The following is a 17,707-nucleotide window of genomic DNA, read 5'->3' as shown; positions in this document are numbered from 1 at the left end:
ATCTGTGATGTCGGCTTTTAATGCATTGAATATTACACCTCATGATGAGCAATTAGAAGCTGAAGAGCATTCTCGAGAGCTAGAGATTGAAGAGTGCTTCAAGATATTTCAAAGTGCCCTGTTCGAGTTGAAGACAAAGAGATACAAAGAAGCTGATTCTAAATTCGAAGAACTGCTGAGTAGAGATGTGATAAAACCTGATAAATGGGGGGTTTACTACTATTCCTCGCCTACTTTGGATAGACTTCGGTATCTGTCCTACCGTAATCGAGGAATGTATCATTATAGCTATCTGCTTGATCATAGATCCAGCATATCTTCTCAGGACATTGTCGACTGTATTATTAAAGTAATTGAGAACCTTTTGGAATCAATTCAACATAATGATGCCGATAGCACAGTTACAGAATTACTGATACAGATCTTCCAGAGTTACAAGAGCAAAAGATTAGAGAGGATGGTGCTAGAATACGAGCTCACGAGGTCAGAGAATAACCTACTCCTGCTGGGAAGGAAGAAAAGAAGCATCTTACCCAAATTACGGCAGATAATAGGCCAATACAGTGACCTCTTGCAAGAAATCCGAGACAATGAGCCAACAAGGACTAATATGAAATTATTACAAAACTTGGCACATCCCAAACAATTGCCAGAACTAAATTCTGTTCTTTTGCAAATTAGGGATATGAAGACGCAAGATGAACATATCATGAAGGAACTTGACGTACTTGAAGTGACACTGGAAAGTTTTACTTGGGAAGCCTTGGCGGAATCTTTGAAGGGACTATTACCTCAGACGAAATCTACAAACCTTTTGAATAAATCTTTGGATCCTTATGCAGATTTAGAAGAACCCATTGAGGGTATAAAATTTGTTTTGGCACAGAATGATAAGGTGGAACCTGAACCTGAAAATAATAAACCTGAGGAAGAAACGATAAAAGAACAAATTACTCCATCTCTAGATAATACTAACGATGTCAAGGAACAAGAACCTGTGGCAGAAAAGGAAGCTCAGGAACTTGATACTTCTACAAACAAGCGTCCCATAGATCAAGTCGAATCATCTAAACCCGCGCAAAGAAGCAGTAAACGTTTCAAGGACAAAGATCAGGAAGTATCAGAAAATGAAACTTCAATTACAAACCATGTGGCATTTTTGGAGGAGTTAGCAAGTCTTTTGGAACTTTTGGGATACGAACCGTCGTCTGATCAATGGAAGTCCCTGTTGGAGGCACAATCTGACACCAATGAAGAGCATCTACCTCATCGGGATCTTTTGGATTGTCTGAAAGATTGGAGCAGTTGGCATACCGACATTTTTGCTCAAAACGATTCAGGCTCAAACAATACTGTTTCGAATGGTGGCGATACTTTACAATTGAACGCTTTATTGAAATCTAATGTCTTTGCGGATAAGGACAACGATGTTAATCCCTTGGAAGATCTACCGGAGGAAAAACTATCATCTTTCATCAATGCGATTAACGAAACTCCGATCCATTTCCAAGAAGTCAGATTCAGGTTCCTCCACATGTTGCTTACGAATGGTGGTCAAGGAGAACAACGTCCTATCATCGATTGTTCGTGGTCTCGTCCTTTATTCCAAGCGGTTGAATGGTTATTCTTGAGCATTGAACAAAATTTATTTGAATTTGCATGCAACAATCACGACTCCTGTGCCTATTTGGCTTTATCGCTTTATGAACTGCTAGTGAACATGATGGGTGGCATATGTGAAGAGATTTCTTCAAAAAAGCTGCAGGGCCACAGAACTACAGAACTGAAAACCCAGAGAAATAAATTGGTGATAAAACATGATAAATGGTTGGATTTACTTCGATCTTATCACAAAGTTAGCACAAAATGGAACCTTCACTTCCAATGGGCACATTATTGTTTCTTGCAGTATACTTGTGAAGTGTTTGATGATCAGCTACCTTCGAATTTATACATGATAGAAGAAATGTTGAATGAATTGCATGAACCATTTGATGCAGTATATCCAAACTACAGGTATATTCCTCGACTGAACCTTTCCTCGTTACATTCTCAAATAAGAAAAATTAGCATAATACGAAGAATCAGCGTTGTTGATATTGCAAATGAGGAGGCAAAAACAGAGGATACAGATCAAAATATGGACATTTTGGAAAGAATTCTCTTACAGAGTGTCCAACCGGGCAAAGAAGTACTACCAGAAGATCAAGAAATGCTTTCTTTCATTCAAAATTCCCCATTTTTACTGAAGCTTAAATTGTGGGAAGCTCTTTTTTCATATTATGTTAAGAATCAAAATGTGGTTAGTGCCATGAACTGCTACTTTTACGTGCTAAAGTTATTGAGTAACATCGTCCTTTCAGATAGGTACTCTCAACAAGCGGAAAAACAGCGCCATCAAATTCTTTTAACTGTACTTATTACCGTGGGTAATTTCACTTCAAAATTCATTAAGCTGTTATCGGACAGCAATTGGAGCAACTTAAGGATTTCCGAAGTCCCAGAAAGTGAACAGTTATTGGTGAAATTTTTCATTTTATTCAACTCAGTGCTATATTTCGAGAATAGGAAAGATCTTTTCGGTAGATCTTTCTTCCGAAAAGCTGCTAAATCTTCAGCTAAAGTGAAAGACATAATCGCCAATTTGACCACTCTATTGATCTACTTTTTTGATTCTGAATTGTCATCCAAAAGACCCGAACAACGTGGCTATTTGATGTCGAATTTTATCTGGAGTTCCCATTCTCTGTTAGGTAGTTTCGGGTTCTGCGATGCATCTAACGGTAATTTCTTAAAGCTCTCAGAACATTTACTCTGTCAATTTATCGATCAAGAATCATTGGTACAGTTGAAGCAAATTCTCTGGTGTAGGTATCATTATATTATTGCTGGCGATAATTTCACACCCGAACAACATCGAACGAGAGCCATTGAAATGGATAAACGTAACTCCTTGCCGCTGGGAATATATCTCATTAAACTTCAATATCAGGGAAAGAATCCTCTGTTGGCTAGTGGAAACAAGGCATCGCTGAAACCAGTTTTAGATAACATTATCGAGCTAGTTGGAGATCCAATATCCTTAGGAAACCATGTTGTTGCAAGAAACAAATATTTGATAGAAGAATATTTAGATTCACCATTGACTGCGAATATTTTAAGAAAGGCATTCAAAGGGGGAGGACAATTGGCACTTACGACGCCTCGTGATGAATTACAGGAGGCCACAGATGCCGGTTTGTTTTACGTTTCCAGCATTCAAGCGTTCAACTTGTACAGAATTCGCAAAAAATCCATGCAAGCGCGGCCATCAGAGTTAGACTACATTGTCGCTATGCTTAAGAATGATATTTTGTACAACACACAACGTTTCGAAAGCTGGCTTTTACTGGGACAATGTTTTGCATTTATGGTAGAAGACGATTTGATCTGGACTTCAGATAAACTGTCGGTGCCTGAAAAGAAATACTGCACTGCCCAAACCCAAAGACAAGCCATTCTCTGCTACATCATGTCCGTTGCTATTTACTACGACAAACCTTTGAAAACTGCCGACGACAATCTCATAATTCAAAAAGCATTTGAAGCCCTCGGTTCAGAAATGATGAGTGGATACTTAAAACCAATGGAAAAACTGTGCTACTTTGGCTCTCTATCGGGGCCTCTATTAAAGCTCGATGAAGAGGGTGAGATTATCAAGCAAGACCAATTTAGCATGAGAACCATATCTGATTTTAACGTAGAGCAGGCTATTTTGTTTAGCTTCCAACAGGCAATCAATTTTGAGAATGGCGATGACACAAATGAAGGTGTCAACAGCTCCAAATGGATCTATTATTACAACATCGGACGTTTTCTGTTTAAAATAGCCCGTACAGAACATGGTATGGTGGCTTCTAAAAATCTCTTGAAATCATGCAGGTTAGCGTCCAGCGTTTCCTCTCATAAGGATCCTATCATCGAACCTCACTATTCCTTCATCAATATTTGTTATAAACTGGTTAAAAATGACACACTGTCACCACATAAGGCCCTATCTCTAGTCTCCAAGGATAAGGATTTCTTCGAGGAAGATGACCAGTTTTGGCAAATGGACAATTCATTGGCGGAAGATTACCAGAAGAAATTCTTTTACCAAAAAGTAGTAAAATTGTTACACTTTTTGTTATCCGTTGACAGGAAGAAATGGCACCATAGGCCTCGTTACAGAATCGCTAAAATTCATTTCGAAGATTTTGATGACGTGGATACTGCGATTACTGAAATTGAAATTGTCATGTCAGTTAAGAGTGCACATAAAAACTTGGTCAACATTTGGAAACCGGATTTCGAAAGACCGGGAAAACATTTTGTGTACACATACCAATATGTGATGTTTTATTTGGATCTTTTATTCTGTAAGAATGACTTCAACTCCATCGGCCGTGTCTGTAAGAAGATCAGAAGATTTGGATCAGGTATGGCATATGTTAACAAAGCCATTGAACATGCGCTCATGCTATACACACAGTGCACAAGATCTAAGTTACAACTCAATGAAAAAGAATGCGTGGAACATCTAATGCCCTCACTGAACTACCAAGTGTTTCTCAAAGTCAGTGAAGATTTACAAAATGGGTTTAGCGAAGAGAACTATTCAGAGGAGCTGCTATCGGGTCTCAAGATCGCCTACCAATTAAAGAAAGGAAACAACGGTATTGCATTTGATGGCATATGCATTTCAATCTATTTCAAGTACTTCTACCTACCAGTTGCACCCATTGATGTAGAACCAGATGCCAGTATAAATGGCCAAGACCAAGATCGGGAAGATACCGCTACACATGCGCCGTCTCAGACGCCAGAACCACCGGTCAATCAGGGACCCAAACCAGTTACACAGTCAACCAACGGCCAACCAATGTCAAATAAATTCTCAATTCCAAGGAAGCGTGTAAGCAAGAAGGATGCATTTGATAGAATTAGACTGCTTGTTGAGAAGATCACGTGTAATTAGAACTACTGTGTTAAAATTTCTTCATGGAAGACATGAGGTGGTTAAGAAGAATTAAAGGTTCTTTACACAAGAAATGAATAGTTAAGTGTTGAGTCGCCTAAGAGAATATTGCATATTTATCACAAAATGACCGGTAGAGAAGTTAATGTTGCAATTATTGGCTGTGGTTTAGTCGGTTCTGCTGTTTTGAGACAATTGCAAGCTGCTAAGTCTTCTGTTACTTACAACTTAATTTTACTTTCTTCCTCTAAGAAGAGTTTGATCTCTGATGATTACAAACCATTGGACATTGGAAGCAACTGGAAGGAAACTTTAAACACATCTAGCAAGGAACCTTTGCCACTAGAATCCCTATTGTCATACTTGATCAGATCTCCAAAGCCCGTGATTTTGGTGGACAACACTTCCAATGAATCCATCCCTGAATTTTATCCTAAATTTGTGGAAAATGGTATTTCCATTGCTACACCTAACAAAAAGGGTTTCTCCTCTCAATTGAGTCTTTGGAAGAGAATCTTCTCAAACAAATCCACTAACGGTTTGGTTTACCACGAAGCCACTGTCGGTGCAGGTTTGCCTATCATTGGTACTTTGAATGATATGGTTAACACTGGCGATCAAGTGCAAAAAATTGAAGGTATCTTCTCCGGTACTTTGTCCTACATCTTCAACGAATTTTCCACCGTCGAGCCCAACAGCGTGCAATTCTCCGATGTTGTCAAGAAGGCAAAGGACTTGGGTTACACCGAACCTGATCCAAGAGATGACTTGAACGGGTTGGATGTCGCTAGAAAAGTTACCATTCTAGCCAGACTAAGTGGATTGGAAGTGGAGTCCCCAACTTCTTTCCCTGTCCAATCTTTGATTCCTAAACCATTGGAATCCGTGGCTTCCGCTGATGAATTTTTGGCTAAGTTGCCACAATACGACTCTGATTTGACCAAGTTGAAGGAAGAAGCTGCCAAGGAGAACAAGGTTTTGAGATTCATCGGAAAAGTTGATGTCGCTAGCAAGCAAGTTTCTGTGGGTATCGAAAAATACGACGCTTCTCACCCATTTGCCTCTTTGAAGGGCTCTGACAACGTCGTTTCTATCAACACTCAACGTTATCCAAACCCATTGGTGATCCAAGGTGCCGGTGCCGGTGCCGAAGTCACTGCTGCAGGTGTCGTAGCAGATGTCATTAAGATCGCCGAAAGAATTCAAGCTTAAAGCTTAATATGTTGTCATTAAGATATATATATATATATATATATATATATATGTTGATGGTTCAGTCGATTTATTCGTCAACATGCTGCCCCTTTAGCCACTTGTCCTTTGCGTCAAGGAATATCACTCTTAACTCATTATAGTTAGTGCAAACTTTCTTGAAGTTTAACATCACTTTTTGGGCGTCCACTGCGAATTGCGTGGAAAATTGTGATTTTGCCACAATTTTACCAGGTATGGCCCTAGAGATATAGATATTGTTGGGAGCCAAAAACAATTCACCACTTTCTCTCACTTCTGCAATATATGCACCTGTATTGTGAATGTATTGGGCATATTTAAACTCAGGCTTCCCCCAAGAATACATTATTTCAAAATCACAATGAATGTCTTGGATAACCTTGGAAGCTCTATTATCAAGTAAGAACCCTGAAACTTGGAGTAAGTGCATATGATAGTAGTATTTACTCTCGGAGAGCAACTCTTCATCCTTAAACTCAGGATCTTCCCAAGGGTTAATCGCCAGTTGAATTTCCACGAACGAATGAAAGGGGTCTACCGCAGGTATAGTACAAAGTTCCCTCCAAGGAATCTCCACTAATCTTAGTCCATATCTTTCACAAAGTCTTGACCAATTCCCCACCAAATCATCAAGAAATTTTGGTGTTGTTGTTAACCATTCAAGCCTGATGTGAAAACAATGATCTGGATTATGCACTCGATCGTAATGAACAGTACAAGTTTCCATCTTGTAAGATTTGCCAGCAGGATCAACATCTATCACCAAAGAATTACTCAACATCACGGATGACTTCACGGGACGTTCACTAGCGTTATTTCTAGTATCGGATTGATTATCATTAGAAATATTGGAAGTGCTATTACTGTTTACCATTGTCAAAGGCAGCACATTCGTTTCAGATATACCAGATGACGAATTCTCCCCTGCAGCTCGTCTTTGGTCGTTAGAAGATTTGGAATCAGAATTTACCTTCTCGAGAGTACGAGCATCTACGAGGTACGATGGTGTAATCTGATAGAAATAATGACCATCAAGAAACCCGTGCTTATTCAAAACGTGTTTAAACAGGCCTCTATCCATCAAACTTTGGCCGTACTCAACAGCCTCTTCCCTAGTATCAATATCACTTAAATTTCTCAGTAACCAATTGACCATTTCTGATCCAATGAAACTATTTTGATGTCTTTTCCAGTGCCATTTCCGATTGACCAGGGTAAGAGGGTTATTACCATGTTGTATTTCATGCGCCAGTTCTTTTATGTCTACATCTTTTTTTAGCTGCTTCCTATCTGCAAAGATGGAATCCTTATAACTTAGAACTGATCTATCCAGAGACGACTTTTGTTCACGAATAAAATCGAAAAGGGATCCTGTGTAAAATAGAATCTCTGGTTGGATTTCTTCTCTTTTGTTTTTCTTCATTTGCTTCTCCTTTGCAGTCAACAGGCGGGATTTGGATATTGAAGATATTAGTCGATTTAAGCCTTCCAATCTTATTTCCTCTTGAGTTAAAGTTTCATTTCTTCCATTTATAACAGATGAATATGTATTGGTAGGAATGTCAGCGGGAAGTACCACCAACTTGGATCTGAATCCACATTCATTTTTATCAAGCCCGTATTCCCCGTATCCTGCCAACACCTGATCAATCTGATTCCAATTCAAAGGCGAACGAGCAGCATGCAATGGATCGATCTTTGCCTTTCTGTACAAGTTTTCGTAACGAGTTTTAACCAAAGGAGCATAGCTAGATACCTGTTCAAATGGATTCTCTTCATTCTTCCTCATATATCTTTGGACGTCGATGACACCATCCATACCACAACTGATTCTATGAATCTCAGAATCAATTGTCATATATATCCTGATATTAACCCAAGTACCATCAATAAACTTAGCAACTGGTGATTCGTTGTTTTCGACCCCTTTCGAACGCTCCACATTTTTGACATTTTCTCCCACACACAATTGAAAACCTGCCAAAAGACGCACATAAATCATATTACGTAGCAGATCTTTCGAAGTTTGCTTATATGCCTCTTGATCAATGTTCAGATTAACTGAATGATTTCTAAAGAAGAAATTATTCTCAAAGTCCAGCTTTGAAGGAAAATCTGAAATCGTAATGGGTAATTCCGCAGGTGTTGTAAAGGACCTCCATTTACTGTACCTCTTGGGAACATACCTTGGTAAAACATCTTTCCATCTTGTGGGATACATCATTCCTGCAAGATCTTCGTTAACTGGGACAGATGGATTCTTTATTTCAATCCACGTTCTCACTTCAGTTGGAGAAGATCCGGAATTATGAGCCGCAGATTCTTGCAATGGCGTTTTTCTGTCATCTACGGTAAATAATGGTTTTGTCTCTGAAGCACCATGATCTACAGGTGACTCCAAATTATGAGCTGAAGCATATAGAGGAAAGCCATCAATTCCGAAAGGTGAGCCGTTTTGATTGTCCAGATGGTTCAGAGTGGATAAATTCTTCTTGATAACTGGTACATGTTCTGAGGAATTGCGAGGGGATAATGCTGGTTTTTGAACCGGGGATCTTTCAACACCATCTGTTCGATCTTCAACTGGTTCATGTGTACTCATATCTCTTTTAACCTCACGATCTGGCATGATTCTACCCACAATTCTTTGGGTCAAGTCTTTGACAAGATTCTTTTTGGTAATTCCTTTTAAGGTATCAACCGCCAATGAAGATTGTTGGGTTCTAAAAGCGCTATCACTCAATTGAATCTTATCAGAACCTTCGTCGTCTCGAAGACCACTACTTCTCTGCGTGGACAAATCAGCGAAGACTTTGGGTTTCTGAATGTCCTCCAAAACAGGGGTAGAGAATTTTGGGGCATTCCAAGCAAAAGTCGATGGGTTTTGAAGAGATTGCTTTTGGTTCAATTGAACTCCACCTTCAGATTTATCACAATTGCTATTTCCCTTTTGTAAATTATCATTACATTTCTCAAAATTGAAAACGTCGGTATCATATTGATCCATAAATTGTTGAATGCTTTCCACACCCTTGCCTGGTTTTAAGTAATCAATATCAATTTTCCCCAAAACATCATTTTCTGTGAGTCCCATCATCTGTAGATCGTAAATCTTACACCTAGGACGCCAATCATCGGTACCATTCATGGAATCGTTCCAAAAGAAGATACTCAACCAAGTTGGGCTACAATGATGCAACTTGCTTTCATAATCCAAATACCTGAATAGGGGCACTACGTGGAGTGGAGCCCGCGACAGACAGATAAGATCCATCGTCATTTCCAATGACAAAAGTTTCTTACCAGTTAATCTCAGCAAATCATAGTCCACGTCATATAGACCTGATCCGGGGCTAATGATCATTATGTGCGTAGTCGTATGTCGCAGGTCCGATTGTCTGAATGGATCCGTGATTAATGTAGAGGCAAAATTAACTAATTCCAAAATATTGGATTTAATCACCGGTGAAAATCTTCCCTTGACAACACTATAACCATCTTCTGTCTGAACATTTAACAAATTTCGTCTTAGTGCTTGAAACTCTTTTCGCAACGTTTCCATGATTTCCACCCAATGGATAACTAAAACTTGATCTACTACAATTCTGAAATAGTCGGTTGTATTCTTTAAAATGGTACCAGGTTCCAATTCTCTAAACGGTACATGCGAAGTGTCCATAGATACGGCAAACGCAATGGTAATACTATGATGTGTACCAATATCTTTCCATTTTTTAAAAATTTTGGGGAAAAACGAATTAACCATCTTTTGAAATAATTGTTCACCAGTTTCTTCAAAATTCCACATTTCTTCAGTGATTTGGATTAAGAAGATTAATCTTGCAGATTCCGAACGAAATACCACTCTGGTATTTTCACCAATATATCCCGAAAGTGTCTTTTTACCTTCACGATAAATCCCGTTGACCGTAGCTCTGATGGTATCTAAAAATGTCAATTTTTGACCTGAAAACACACATTGACCTACTAATTGGGAGTTCAAGCACCACATGTCCCCTCTGTTGATCAAACAATCTTTAATGTTTAATTCCACCAAATCTGCTTCGGTCAACCTCTTGGATTTCAATCTTATCCAAACCTTGGAACGTGACGGTAGATCCAACAATGATTGTAATTGACCTGATAGAATAGAAATTTGAGCATTTTTCGTCCTTCTTCGAATATCTGGACTAAAATCTTTGGCAACAAAATAGATTTTTTTATCTTTACTGCCGGGGGTTTTTCGATATGTTTTCATTTCAAACAAATCACCTTGTTTTGCTCCTGGAATTGCGGAAAGGTCCAATTCCACCAGGTCATTAGAATATCTAGATTCATGGTAACACAATTCCACTTGTCTTGATCTATTCTTATCGATTATACCTGCAGATTCAGGCGCCAATATAGCAGGTGAATTGGTATTGATTTTATTGTTATCATTCACAAAAGTGGTACTCGGTGTACTTAAGACGTTACCACGTAAATTGGTATTATCTTTGGCTCCTACTATAAGATTACCAGCGCTCAGAGATATTGAATTCACATGAGTTGTGTTATTAACTTTGGGACCTGAAGAGACCGTTGATGATACCGGACGTTGATTCTTTCCTCTTAGACCAACGAATAGAGGACCATCACGGGCCATATTAGTTACTACGTCTAGCTGAGATGTATCGCAGTGGTATATAGTGTTCGATAAAACTTCCCTTTATCACTGATTTTTTCGAGTCATAGCGGTTATGAACCGGGTAATGTGAATTACAACATGTACACTTTATAAAATAACAGTCTAAAAGAGTTTAGAAGAAATATTATTTAATTAGCCGCAACAAGTACTTCGTTTCTGTTCTGTTCTTTTCTGTCTAAGATTTATTCTCCTGCTCTTGTTCTTGTCCTTGCCCCTGACTTTCTTGCTGCTGCTGCTGTTGTTCCTGTTGTTCTTGTTGTTGTCTCAACCTTTCCTGTCTCTGTTGTTCTTCTTCCATAGATAGACGTAATGCCATTGCCAATTCTGGATCTACTGAAGGATCAACACCGAAGTCCATAAATCCATTATCACCTCCCGCACTATCACCATCGAATCCACTACCACCGGCAGCACCTTCTTCTAGAATTATACGAGACCCTGCAATGTGTTCATATAGTAATCTTGGGCCTGGTTGTATATTCAATAAATGACTGCTCTCTTCTTGAGAATTGTTTACAGTCTCGATGAATTCCTCTACGATGGCTGTATTATGTTCTATTTCACCAAAATTGATAATGTCTACTGCAATGTTATTCTTTTTTAGCTTTTTGGCTAACTTCATCAATTCTTGTCTGTCATCTTGGATGGGGGAGCATACAAATACAACGATTCGTTGATGCTGAACTTTATTTTGGCGGTGTTTTAACGTTAATGCAGCAATTTGAATGGCTGTCCCTAGATGAATGGATCCTTCAATATGAGTATCGTGCAAACCTGATAAGATCTTACCAAATTCTGATGTAAATGTGGATAAAACTCTTGGATTAGAACCTGCTGATAAAATTAGGCCTACAGTATTTTCGGGATTACTGTTACGTTTTGCCTGAAAGATGAATTCAACAGCATCGATCTGTGCTTCGAACCTCGTTCTGGGGAAATCTCCATTCCTTGAGTATTCAGAATTATCAATGGTTATAACAGTTGCCTCTAATACCATGATTCACGCGCTATATGGAGATGATACACTAGTAATAAGTCCTATTATCCTTGGTCGATGGTGGCAAATATCATCAAGTTTAGTGAACTCTACCTTTTTTTTCTCCCTTCTCACTTTGTATAAAAAGTGCGGGTAATCAAGTCTGAGTTCGAAACTCGAGAGAAGTAACTATACCGCTTGGCAATAATATATATTGAAGTAAATTACTACAAGATGTACCGTCAGGTACAATTTCTAAGCTTTCTAATCAAACAGGATTTCTTGTCATTGATTTTATTGATCTCAAGAGAACTACGTGTCCCTCCAAGTGTACAAATGTCCACTCATTCTTGAATCAAACTCCATCAGAATATAGGAGGTCCATTAAACCAGTACAATGATCTGCCGGCATTAAAACACATAGAATTTCTTCTTCTATTTGCCGCCGATGTTTTATATCATCGGTTACCCTCCGGGTAACCGACTGTACTTACGAGATTCAAATAATAAAGGCTAAGCGCTAAGATCTACTTACCACTTACTCTGCTTTCTTATCATAAAACAAACGAGAGAGAGCAGCCCTAATGAAACTCACGGATGAACAGAAACAAGATATTAAGAATAAAATTATCAATAAGCTGAATCAAAGATGTATGTTTATATGAAACACGAAACGTTTCCCTCCTTCCTTTCCTTACGCACTACTTACATTTACTAACTATGATAAAAGATGAAATGACCACTCAGCAGGTTAGACAGCTAGAAAATGATAAATTGAATGAATTGGATCGTGCAGCTCAAGCACAGTTAGACTATAACAACAGTGTTTCCAATGACTCATTGACGGTAAGAGAAATCTTGGAATTGGAAAGGAACGGTACTACAACAGTCGACTGAGAAAACCAAATATTCTAACATCAACAAACGCACTTATTGCAGCTAAACGGTCATGTTGTGGCGGATATACTTCCGCATTACTGCGCAGAGTTCCATCTTTATGGATTCATTACTTTATCTCCATGCTCTAATCACGTGCGATTCTCCCTACCCTCGGTTATTGAAGCTAGCCAATGTGTGGCATCGTCCAACGCCAACCGCCAATCAGATTACGAGTGAGGCGGAAACATCCTAGCCTGAAAGCCATAGCTGTGGCTCGGAGTTGAAGGGCGAAAAGTCGGGTACTCATTCAGAAGGTGATCCCCTCCAACTTATAAGAAGAGTCAACAGAGAACTTTAGTCGGTGGAAGGAAATCTGAGAACAACTCGAAGAGAGAAGGTGTCGGTAGGTTAATCGGACTTAACGCCTCTTTTTTCGTACCCCGTTATTTATTGTTGCCAATATGACAACTTCCAACGCTTGTACATTATCAGAGGCACTTCTGAAATATGCCCAGGCGGTGGATTCCTTCAAATTTTTTTTCACTACTGCCATCAAGGATACAAAGTCTGAATTTGCAAGTTTTCCTCATGCCGTTCAATTGTTGAACAATGCAGATCCCTTAGGAGAAGTGATTGAGCAAATCTCCAAGGATCGCCTGACAACATTAGTAACCGATGAAGCCACTTTAGTCAAATCATTACCTCACTTGCAAGGTTTACAAGGTCACCCAATCGTAATCAATGTGGATTTGTCATTACAAGACTATTCAGTGATTCCATTTTTTAAGGATCTCTCTATCCCCATTTTAATTTCTTCCAATGAGAAAATCTTCGATGTTAACGCTCAAAGATCTCTAGACATTGCCTCTAAATGCTTAAGACCAGTGTTGCATTTCATCAATTTTAAGAATCTGAAGCACAAAGTGGAAGCTGATGTGAAACCAACACAGCTTGCTGAAGAACCAGCTGATCTGGATGCTTTAGATTTAGGTAGCAAATTCGATATTATTTCTACAAGTAAAACTCCTACCACTGCTGTGATCAATTATTCAGCATGCGATTTTAGCTCAGTGCTACCTAATGACACTAGTCTGGTTCAAATTAATGTTTACAGACCTTGGAGTATACAAGATCTGCTAACCGCTTTACCCAATTCCATTAAGAAAGTTGTTGTGGCCCAAAGTGCAACCCAAAAATCAGAACAAAATGGGTTTGAACCATTGTTGTTAGATTTCTTTCAAGATTTCGACTCTTTGATCGAGAAAGGTATTGACCAAGTTATAATATCCAATATCGGTTTGGTTACCGATTTAAGCGCTGTTCTGGGTGAAATTATTAGTAATGTCAATTCAAAGGAACCAAATCTGTCACTTTTCGTTGGTGAGCAAGTAAAAGAAAAGGAGACAATTGAAGAATTGAGCTCCCTGAAGAACGTTCTAGATCTTGAAAATGCCTACATGAAAGTAATAAGACAGCTGTTTACTTCAAATTCGAACTTTTTAAACGAGTACACCAGTGAAACAGTTCAACAAAATAATCCAGAGTATGGTTATGGTTTGTTTTTAAACCAAAACAAAAGACGTGAAGAATTGGTTGCTTTGGCAAGACGTTCTTTAGACCCATCTCTTTACGGTACTACGGATGCTGTTTCATTCGTTCAACTACTTGGTAAGTGGGTTTCCTACCACGACCAATCGCTGGACGAGTCCGCTTTGAAGGAGGCTAACGTTGTTAGTCAACAGGTGTTTGAATTTTTACAAAAACATGGAGATTCAAAGAAGGCTTCTGAGTTTCTACAATTAGGCTCTGACGAAGAATCCTATGTCTTCAAATCCACTTGGTTGGTGGGTTCTGATGCATGGTCCTACGATTTGGGTAACTCTGGTGTTCACCAAGTACTTTCCGGTAAAAAGAACATCAACGTTCTATTAATTGACTCTGAACCATTTGAACATAGAAAGGAGACTCAACAGAGAAAGAAGGATGTAGGTCTTTATGCCATGAACTTTGGTCATGTTTACGTCGCTTCAGTGGCAGTCTACTCTTCGTATTCACAGCTACTGACGGCATTCATTGAAGCCTCCAGATACAATGGACCATCCATTGTTCTTGCCTACTTGCCTTATCACTCTGAAAGAGACACTCCTTTGGAAATCCTTAAGGAGACTAAGAAGGCAGTGGGATCTGGTTATTGGCCATTGTTCAGATATGACCCAAGCAAAGAGGATGATGAAGCTTTTGTCCTTGATTCCTCTGTGATTAGAAGAGAGTTGCAAACCTTCCTAGACAGAGAAAACAGATTAACCTTATTGTCCAAGAAATACCCTGACTTTTCTAGAAATCTTGTACAATCGGCTAGCGATAAGGTGACCAAGAAACAAGAACGTAGAGCCAAGCAAGCTTACGAACAACTGCTAGAAGGCTTAAGCGGACCACCATTGCACGTTTACTTTGCATCTGATGGTGGTAATGCGGCCTCTTTAGCTAAGAGATTAAGCAATAGGGCTGCTGCCAGAGGTCTGAAGGCAACTTGCCAATCCATGGACGAGATCGATCTAGAAGATTTGCCTGGTGAAGAAAATGTGATTTTTATTACTTCTACTGCCGGTCAAGGTGAATTCCCACAAGACGGTAAGGGTTTCTGGGATGCCTTGAAAGGTTCTACAGGTATGGACTTGGGATCTCTAAAGTTCTCTGTTTTTGGTTTAGGTGACTCGCTTTACTGGCCACGTAAGGAAGACAAACATTATTACAACCGTCCATCCAGAGAATTGTTCAAGAAACTGGAAATTTTGGCTGCCAAGGCCATCGTTCCATTGGGTCAAGGTGATGACCAAGACGCTGATGGTTACCAAACGGCTTATGGTCCATGGGAAGAAGAATTATGGGAAGCCCTTGGTGTCTCCGGTGCCAATGTTGCTGATGAACCAAAGCCATGGACTAACGAAGATATGAAGATTAACTCTGATTTCTTGAGAGGTACCATTGTTCCAGGTTTGGAAGATGAATCGACTGGTACCATTCACGCACATGACCAGCAATTGACCAAGTTCCACGGTTGCTATATGCAGGATGACCGTGATGTTAGGGATGTTCGTAAGGCACAAGGCATGGAACCATATTACGCCTTCATGGCCAGAATCAGATTACCAGGTGGTAAGGCTAACCCAGAACAATGGTTGATTTTGGACAGACTTTCCAATGAGAGCGGTAATGGCACTATGAAGTTGACCACCAGAGCTACTTTCCAATTACATGGTATAGTGAAGAGAAACCTAAAACACACCATTAGAGGTATGAACTCTACATTGATGGATACTTTGGCCGCTTGTGGTGACGTTAACAGAAACGTTATGCTTTCAGCCATTCCTCACAATGCTAAAATTCACCAACAGATTTCTGACTTCGGCTACAAGGTCTCTGAGTACTTCTTGCCCAACACCACTGCTTACCACGAAATCTGGTTGAACGGAGTAGATGATCGTGATTATGATCCTAACTGGCCTTCAATCTTTGAAAACAGGAAAGATGGTCCTACAAAGAAAAAGACTAAAGTTAGTGGTGGTGCTCTGGTGGATGTCGAGCCCCTTTATGGTCCTACTTACTTGCCAAGAAAGTTCAAAGTTAACATTGCCGTTCCACCATACAATGATGTGGATGTGTGGTCTAGTGATGTTGGTTTAGTCACTATTGTTGACCCAGAAACTCAAGAGGTGACTGGTTATAACATGTATGTCGGTGGTGGTATGGGTACTACTCACAATAACAAGAAGACTTACCCAAGAACAGGTTCTTTGTTCGGTTATTTACCAGTATCTGACGTTATCAAAGCTATTGAAGGTGTTATGATTGTTCAAAGGGATAATGGTGATCGTAACGACCGTAAGCACGGCCGTTTAAAGTACACCATCGACGATATGGGTGTTGATATTTACAAGTCTAAGGTGGAAGAACACATGGGTAGGAAATTTGAACCAGGAAGACCATTCGAGATTAAGGATAACCATGACTACTTTGGCTGGGTCAAGGATGAGACGGGCATGAATCACTTTACCGCCTTTATCGAAAATGGTAGAGTCGAGGACACTGTTGAGTTACCTCAGAAGACCGGTATGAAGAAGGTTGCTCAGCTAATGCAAAAGCATGGCTCTGGTCATTTCAGACTAACAGGTAATCAACATGTTGTAATTTGTGATATAAAGGACGAGCATTTGGATGAAGTCAAGAAAGTTCTTCACAAGTATAAGTTGGATAATACCGACTTCAGTCCATTAAGATTGCATTCTGCCTCCTGTGTCGGTCTTCCAACTTGTGGTTTGGCTATGGCAGAATCTGAACGTTATCTACCTGAGTTGATCAGTAAAGTGGAGGACATTCTGGAAGAGCTAGGATTGCGTCACGACTCTGTTGTGATGAGGATGACTGGTTGTCCCAACGGTTGCGCTCGTCCATGGTTAGGTGAAGTTGCCTTAATTGGTAAGGCACCAGAGACTTACAATTTAATGCTTGGTGGTGGTTACTACGGTCAAAGAATCAACAAGCTATACAGAGCATCCGTCAAGGAGGAAGAGATACTAGAAATCCTAAAAGACCTATTTAAGAGATGGTCTCAAGAGAGAGAGGAAGGTGAACACTTCGGTGACTTCTTGATCAGAGTCGGTGTGATTGCACCAACTTTAGAAGGTAAATACTTCCACGATGATATTCCAGAGGAAACTGTGTGAAATGGCTTACGAAATACTCTAGAAAACGCTTGTCTAAATAATTTTATTTATTTATTTATTTTACTAGTTCTTTTTATTACATTAAAGATTTCAATTTACGAACGATGGTTCCAGATTTACGAGCGGTGATTTCAGATTTACGCATTGTTAAGTGATAGTTCAGTTCAGACAAACGAACCCTCCAAGAACACCTGAAGGTCGAAAAGACTTTA

The 17,707-nt window shown here is 39.5% G+C and overlaps 6 protein-coding genes across 6 annotated transcripts; 4 read left to right on the top strand and 2 right to left on the bottom strand.

Moving 5' to 3' along the window:
- Positions 1–7: 7 nt before the first annotated feature.
- HIR3 (Hir3p) lies at positions 8–4,996 on the top strand (the record flags this gene model as incomplete). The annotated part of the gene is made up of 1 exon (XM_002495287.1): positions 8–4,996. The coding sequence occupies one exon, from the start codon at positions 8–10 to the stop codon at positions 4,994–4,996; it is 4,989 nt and encodes a 1,662-aa protein (XP_002495332.1).
- A 126-nt stretch (positions 4,997–5,122) lies between these two features.
- Positions 5,123–6,208, top strand: HOM6 (homoserine dehydrogenase; the record flags this gene model as incomplete). The annotated part of the gene is made up of 1 exon (XM_002495286.1): positions 5,123–6,208. The coding sequence occupies one exon, from the start codon at positions 5,123–5,125 to the stop codon at positions 6,206–6,208; it is 1,086 nt and encodes a 361-aa protein (XP_002495331.1).
- A 70-nt stretch (positions 6,209–6,278) lies between these two features.
- On the bottom strand, positions 6,279–10,874 carry IML1 (GTPase-activating protein IML1; the record flags this gene model as incomplete). The annotated part of the gene is made up of 1 exon (XM_002495285.1): positions 6,279–10,874. The coding sequence occupies one exon, from the start codon at positions 10,872–10,874 to the stop codon at positions 6,279–6,281; it is 4,596 nt and encodes a 1,531-aa protein (XP_002495330.1).
- Positions 10,875–11,091: 217 nt separating this feature from the next.
- Positions 11,092–11,913, bottom strand: RPN10 (proteasome regulatory particle base subunit RPN10; the record flags this gene model as incomplete). The annotated part of the gene is made up of 1 exon (XM_002495284.1): positions 11,092–11,913. One exon carries the CDS (start codon positions 11,911–11,913, stop codon positions 11,092–11,094), a length of 822 nt encoding a protein of 273 aa, XP_002495329.1.
- Positions 11,914–12,612: 699 nt separating this feature from the next.
- On the top strand, positions 12,613–12,789 carry ZYRO0B08690g (uncharacterized protein; the record flags this gene model as incomplete). The annotated part of the gene is made up of 1 exon (XM_002495283.1): positions 12,613–12,789. One exon carries the CDS (start codon positions 12,613–12,615, stop codon positions 12,787–12,789), a length of 177 nt encoding a protein of 58 aa, XP_002495328.1.
- A 443-nt stretch (positions 12,790–13,232) lies between these two features.
- On the top strand, positions 13,233–17,495 carry MET5 (sulfite reductase (NADPH) subunit beta; the record flags this gene model as incomplete). Its single annotated transcript, XM_002495282.1, has 1 exon — positions 13,233–17,495. One exon carries the CDS (start codon positions 13,233–13,235, stop codon positions 17,493–17,495), a length of 4,263 nt encoding a protein of 1,420 aa, XP_002495327.1.
- Between the last annotated feature and the right edge of the window lie 212 nt (positions 17,496–17,707).

Source organism: Zygosaccharomyces rouxii, assembly GCF_000026365.1.
Source record: "Zygosaccharomyces rouxii strain CBS732 chromosome B complete sequence".
NCBI lineage: Eukaryota > Fungi > Ascomycota > Saccharomycetes > Saccharomycetales > Saccharomycetaceae > Zygosaccharomyces > Zygosaccharomyces rouxii.
The sequence above is the reverse complement of the archived record's forward strand: the minus strand, read 5'-3'. Positions and strand labels throughout refer to the sequence as shown.